Source organism: Ochotona curzoniae, unplaced genomic scaffold (genome assembly GCF_017591425.1).
Source record: "Ochotona curzoniae isolate NIBS_2020 unplaced genomic scaffold, NIBS_Ocur_1.0 scaffold_4701, whole genome shotgun sequence".
NCBI lineage: Eukaryota > Metazoa > Chordata > Mammalia > Lagomorpha > Ochotonidae > Ochotona > Ochotona curzoniae.
Genome location: NW_024467122.1, coordinates 60,855,964 through 60,862,842, shown reverse-complemented (window position 1 = coordinate 60,862,842; position 6,879 = coordinate 60,855,964). Strand labels below are relative to the sequence as shown.

General features: G+C 47.7%; 1 protein-coding gene across 1 annotated transcript in view; it reads left to right on the top strand.

Annotated features, from left to right (window-relative positions):
• Positions 1–1,200: 1,200 nt before the first annotated feature.
• The window catches only part of DNAAF4 (dynein axonemal assembly factor 4), a 40,193-nt gene continuing 34,514 nt past the window's right edge, over positions 1,201–6,879 (top strand). The window contains exons 1-3 of the mRNA XM_040968553.1: positions 1,201–1,393; positions 1,669–1,816; positions 5,918–6,051. Coding sequence (XP_040824487.1) covers positions 1,271–1,393; positions 1,669–1,816; positions 5,918–6,051 — 405 coding nt within the window. The 5' untranslated portion in view covers positions 1,201–1,270. The remainder of the gene's footprint in view (positions 1,394–1,668; positions 1,817–5,917; positions 6,052–6,879) is intronic.

The following is a 6,879-nucleotide window of genomic DNA, read 5'->3' as shown; positions in this document are numbered from 1 at the left end:
GTCATATTCCAGTAATTTGAAACCTGTCTACAGAAAGCAGCCTTGGGGGAAACTACATTAGAATGGCCATTAAGAAATGAAAATTTTTGGCTGCTGTGATAGCCCAACTGGCTAACCCTCCACCTTTGCAGCACTGGCATCCCATATGGGCACTGGTTCGTGTCCCAGATGCTCAACTTCCCAGCCAACTCCCGCTTAACTGCCTGGGAAAGCAGTGGAGGATGGCCTAAAGTCTTGGAACCTCGCACCTGCATGGGAGACCCGGAGGAGGCTACTGACTCCTTATCAGCTCAGCCTCAGCTGTTGTGACCAATTGGAGTGAACCAGCAAATGGAAGATCTCTGTTTCTTGGTAAGTCTTCATTTCCAATTCAGTCTTTTTTTTTTTTTTTTGGATTTTAAAATCATGGCTCAATCACTAACATGATTATGGGTTTAAGAGCAGGGGTCGCAGGTTCCTTAAACATGTTGGCGGTGCAAAAGTTCAGAAATCTACACATGTCACCTTAAGGTGATTCAGCGTAGATCCAACTCATCCTTGCATTTGCAAAGCGAGTCCCTGAGTCTGTCCTCACCGTTTCTGAAACCTTGCAGCAAAGCCCACGTATGCGTTTTTGGTAGCCAACCAGTGGACCAGATTTTTAGACTGTAACAGAGAAGCACCAGGGCATTTCCTGAACAGGAAACGGTGCTCATTCTTAATAACTGTTGTTCTGATCTCAGTGTGGAAAGCAGTGAGTGGTTTACCCTTTAGTCTTTCCCCTTCCTCCCAGAAACAAGAAGAAATAGCGAATTTGGAAGCAATGGGTTCACCCAATTTCCCCTAAACTTCGATCCTTCTCACCCTGATCCACCATGTAATCATTATAAAAAATAAAATTCATTAACAAAATTAGTTCCTGATAACAAAGGTGCATGGACGTCACCGAGGCGCCTCGCAGGCTGTTCTTCCCTACAAGGCAAGCCCACATCTCTTCCCATACTCAGACTTAAAGCTCTTAAGAAGAGGTGGGCCTACCTCCCCGAACGGTTGCCTGCACAGTGAAAGGAAAGGTTCCCCTCCCTGTTGCTTCTGTACTGCTCAATGCCCACATGCAGGTACCCCTGTAGGAAGCCGATAGTTTCCGGCGCGCGGGGGGCATGCTGGGATTGCGGGGCACCTCTTCTCGGCTTGACCCGGAAGAGCTAGCGCCTGGTAACCGCAGCTTCCCTAGCAACGGGGCGGGTTAGAGCCGCTGTCCGCAGCGCCTTCGGCTCAGGACCATCCAGGGATGCCTCTGCAGGTTAGCAATTACAGCTGGCAGCAGACGGAGACTGCTGTCTTTCTCTCTCTGCCGCTTCGAGGTGTCTGCGTCAGAGATGCGGACGTGTTCTGCACAGAAAACTACCTGAAGGTGGGAGCGCGAGTCGGGCCGGCCGCGTCCTGTGGGGGGAGGGGCAGGGGTCGGTCCCAGGCTTCTGTAAAAGTTGTAAGCCTGTCCTTAAAAACGAGTCTCACCTGTAGACAGATGTCGTCATTTCGGGCGTTAGTTTTACTCAGGGCTCCGTCTTACGCCTCGTGACCCAGTGCATGTCTTGAACAAGACAAATTATTCAGTCATTATTTCTTCATGGCAGTGTCTGTAACGTGTGTGACTTAACTTCTGTTCGCCCACCCGCTTCCGAACAGGTCAACTTTCCTCCGTTTCTGTTCGAGGCGTTTCTCTATGCGCCCATAGACGATGCCAGCAGCAAAGCCAAGATTGGAAATGACGCCGTGGTCTTCACCTTGTACAAAAAAAAAGCCGTCCTGTGGGAGACCCTCTGCTTGCCGGGTGGTAAGTGCTGTGCTGAAGACGCTCATGGGTCCAGTTGTGCCAGTTCAGCTTTAGAGCTTTTGAAAAATTCTCTGCGTGTGTGTGTGTGTGTGTGTGTGTGTGTGGAAGAGACTTCGCTCCTGGGATCCGTAGCAGAGACTGTGAAATAAAGCCGACCTGTGTAGATTCACGAGCAAAAAGATTGTTGAATTCTTAATATTATGTGCTTGAAGACTTCACAGGACAAAAAGGGTGAGTACTCCCCGAAGCCATAGATCCTTTTAGTAGGGAGGGGATGCGCTGGCTTAGGACGAGGAAAGGGGCCACCTGGTGGAGGTGGAGACACTGTGGGCTGTTCTAGTCTTGCCTCGTGGTAGCACCAGTATTCCTAGGTTGGTGAAACGCCAGAGGAGGGGTGTCCGTGATACTTGAGTCTCTTTTTGGGCAGATAAGAAAGCCATTCCTTTGTTGTTGTTTGAAGTGCCTTAAACTCAAAACAGTATTTCAATCAGCGTGCTTTCCAGCGGCATTTCTTCTTCTTTGTGTAAGACTGATTTATCGGAAAGGCAGAGTTACGGAGAGATCCTCCCACCCGGTGGTTCACTCCCAAGTGACTGCCAAGGTCAGTGTTGGGTCTGTTGGAAGCCAGGAGCGTCGTCCGGGTTACTCAGTCACTTGGGGCATCTTCCACTGCTTCCTCGGGTACGTTAGTAGGGAACTGGATTGGAGCTGTAGAGGCCAGGGCTCAAACTGGCCTGAAGCACAGCACTGACCCCAAAATGGCATTTTCTTAAGTCCTTTAGTTATGCATAGGAGGTGGATTAAATGAGGTAAAGTGCTCCAGCTGATACTTAAATTGAATAAGCCTGGGTGAAGATTGAATCTCCCTGGCTTGGAGCACAGTAGGCTTGTGTGTTAGGGGGCAAATCCGTCTGCTGAGGCCATCCCTGAGAACTCGCTCTGTGTTTGGCGTTTCCATATCTTCTGATCTTTAGAGCAACCGTCCGTGGACATAGTGTTATGCGTTATTTTTATTTTTACGGGTGAGGCTACTGTTGGCCCACAGAGGAGCGGAGTGATTGGCAGAGGATCCACAGCTAGTAACTGCCCACCGGAAGTGAAGCTCAAGTCACGTGCCTCTGGAGAACCGTTTCTCCACCCTGGTTACTGACTGGAGTCACCTGTGAAGGTTGAAAATGACACAGTTCCCGTCAGCTCACTTGCTGGCGGTGGAGCCGAGGGGTAGAGCCTGTTCAGCAGCCTTCCAGAGCCTGTGGTGCCCAGCCCGAGCGGAGATCCCTGTGGTGAGGGCGCAACGTGGTCTCTGTCCTGCTGTCCACGTCGGCTTTGCGGGTCAGTGATGGTCCCCTGCAGCTTCGGCTTTTTGTGTTCTTTCCTCTGCTAATTGTCATATATAATTTTTTTAACATGTTGTCTCTCCTTCCCGGAAAGTCTCCCGTGCCTCTGGCCTTAAACTGAATTAAGAATGGAAGAGTTTTATGGACCTGGTTCCATAGCCTAGTGGCTAAAGTCTTCGCCTTGCCTGTGCACTCAAAGCAGTCAGAGTTCTCACTGCTCAGCCCCGAGCGAACGTAAACACCGCAATAGGTTTAGACTCTTTCTTACCATCTTAATGTGAAGTTAGGGTGACCATTATTCTCCTGTGTTATTTAGAAGCAAGCAAGCAGGCAGGCGCAGGGGCAGGGGAGGGAGCTGGAGGCCAGAGCCCCCCAGGTGACACCAGTGGAGTTCTAGTTTGGGAATCGCTGACTTTGCTGTTTGCATCTGTGTCTCTGTCGGCCCTGCTGGCCAACACGTTTCTCCAGGAAATGGTTTGGTCATCATCTTATCGATATAAATGATTCTATCAGAAAACCTGTTACACTCTTCATATTTTCTAGCACAAAATGGCTCCTTCCTTGGCAGAGTCTCTTACCCTGAGGCCTCCCTTCTCTAGCACTGGGCAGAGAATTCTCTTTCTTAAATCATGGTCTCCCTGTTTCATACCTTAGTGCTCACTGGAAAACGCTAGACACTCCGTGTTCATGACTATATGGTTAATCATTTGGAGTTTTGACTACTTTAATCAGGATTGACCAACTTTTTCTGTGGAAGGAACCAGATTAGGGGCCAGGCACGGTAGCCTAGTGGCCAAGGTCCTTGTCTTGCATATGCCAGAATCACAGACAGACACGAGTTCCTGTCCCGACTGCTCCACTTCCCATCCAGCTCCCTGCTTGGAATGCCTGCCTACTGTCCTAGCAGGCCTAGGGTGGAGTCTTGGCTCTGTTGATGATTCCAGCTTCCTAGTGCACGGCCTGGGAGGCAGCAGGTGGAGGCTCAAACGCTTGACTCCCCTTCACTCTCCTGGGGGACCTGGATTGCATCCCAGGCTCCTGAGAGTGGACATTTGGCAAACAAGCTAGTAGATGGAAGATGTCTGTCTGCTACTGAGTCTGCCTTTCCAGGAAAGCAGAGTGTTTAAGGAAGGGTGTGATTATAAGCTAACCTTTTTTTAATGCAAAAAGCTTTGAAATCTGTGCATAGGAGGGCTCCTCAAAATGGAAAATGTTTATTATGAGAAACTGCTAGGGCTGGCCCTGCAGGTCATGCTGAAGTACCAGCATGTCCATGTCTCATTCAGCTCACTGTTAATGTCCCTGCAAAAGCCGCAGAAGGTAGGCCAAGTGCCTGGGTCCCTCCCACCCACTCAGGAGACCCAGAACTTCTGGCTCCTAGCTTTGCCCTGGCCCGGTCCCAGCTGTTTTGGCCATTCAGGGAGTGAACCAGCTGATGGAAGCTCTGTCTGTGTTTCTCTCTTTCGCTCCATAACTCTTTCAAATAAATAAATCCTCAAAGAAAAAAAAAATTGCGTTTGGCTTTTTAACCATTTTTTTATTTTACCAAAACCATGAAGTTTCTGAAGCACCCTTGTGTGGCATGTTATGGTAATTTTTTTTCTTAAATATGTGTTTCTATCTTTATTGGAAAGGCAGATTTACAGAGAGGAGAGACAGGAAGCTCTTTTATCTGCTGGTTCACTCCCTAAGCGGCCACAACTGTCAGAGCTGAGCCGATCTAAAGCCAGAAGCCAGGAGCTGCTTCTTCCGGGTCTCCCACATGAGTGTAGGCTGGCAAGAACGTGGGCTGTCCTCCACTGCTATCCTAAGCCGTGAGGAGGAAGCTGGATGGAAACGTGGAGCAGCTGGGACACAAACCAGCGTGCACATGGGATCCCAGCGCTTGTAAAAGGGTAGGCAGTTGAGCCATCGTGCTGGACCCATCATGTTAATTTAAAATTTTTCTAGCCTACACTCTGTATATAACTTACTGCTCTACACTTGTGAAGACAGTGGATCGTTTAGAGTGATTTAAACCCCCTTTTTTTTCATAGTGATTATTTATTGTGATCAGGTTTAAAAGCAAGTAAGCCTAGTTTCTGTGTAGAGGAGGATGATAAAGATCTTGTCCATACACCGTCTCCTTCCCCTCTTATTCCCTTCTTTCCTCTCATTTCCTCCTCCTCTGGTTTCTCTTCCCCATTTCTTTTTCTTCTTCCTCACAGCACATTCTGTGGCAATTCGTTATTACCACAGTTCACTGCTTACCTTCTAATGTTAGCTTCTTGACCAGTCTGCTATTAAAAAATATTTCTGTGTCTTCTTGTGACATTGAGTCTGAAAGAATCTCATAATGGATCAGTATGTTAAGCGGTTATGTCCCAAAATGAGTTTTTCATAATCTTTTTTTTTAAAGATTTTTATTTTTATTATTTTGTTATTGGAAAGGCAGATGTACAGAGAGGAGAGACAGAGAGGAAGATCTTCCATCCGATGATTCACTCCCCAAGTGAGCGCAACGGGCCGATGCTATGCCGATCCGAAGCCAGGAGCCTCTTCCGGGTCTCCCACGCGGGTGCAGGTTCCCAAAGCTTTGGGCCGTCCTCGACTGCTTTCCCAGGCCACAGGCAGGGAGCTGGAAGGGAAGCGGGGCTGCCGGGATTAGAACCGGCGCCCATATGGGATCCCGGGCGTACAAGGCGAGGACCTTTAACCACTTGCGCCACCGCGCCGGGCCCGAGTTTTTCATAATCTTAACTTGACAATATTCCTTACATTTCAGTTGACAAAGAGATGATGCAGAGGATAAGAGAAGAATCTATTTTACAAGCACAAGAGAGAGCAAAGGAAGCTGTGGAAGCAAAAGCTGTGGCAAGGCGAGAAGATCAAAAGTACGCCCTGGATGTCATGATGAAGGTAAGCTGTAGGATGCCATAGTCTGAAGAATTAATAGTGGGCCCAGCGTGGTAGCCTATTGCATGCATCGGGATCCCATATGGGTCCATATAGTGGCTGCTGCATTTCCCTTTCCAGCTCCCTGCTTGTGGCTTGGGAAAGCAGTCGAGGATGGCCCAAAGCCTTGGGACCCTGCACCCGTGTGGGAGACATGGAGGAGGTTCCTGGCTCCTGGCTTCAGATTGGCTCAGCTCCAGCCGTTGCAACCACCTAGAGAGTGACCAGCTCATGGAGATTCTTTCTCTGTCTCTCCTCTATATAAATCTGTCATTCCAATAAGAATAAATAAATATTAATTCTATAAAAAATATAGATTAAACCAAAATAGTGAAAAAGTACTCTTTTTTTTTTTAACCATTAAAGCCTTTAGTCAGTAGAGAAAGATTTAAACAGTGTGTTTTTTGACACAGAATTCCTATGCCACATAATTAACCCTCTTGAAGTATAGAATTTAGTGGTTTTTAATATATTTGGAATTATACAGCATCATCACAGTCAATTTGTGAATATTTTTTATCACCTCAGAAAGAGAATCAATACCCATTAGCAGTAATTTTCAGAATCCTGGCTCTAGGAAACTACTCATCTACCTTACCTCTCTGTCTTTGTCTTTTAAAGTTTTACTTATTTATTTTTTTTAAGGATTTATTCATTTTTATTGGAAAGTCAGATTTACAGAGAGAAGGAGAAACAGAAATATCTTCTATCTCCAGGTTCACTCTCCAAGTGGCCACAATGACTGCAGCTTAGCCCACCCGAAACCAGGAGCCAGGAGTTTCTTCCGGGTCT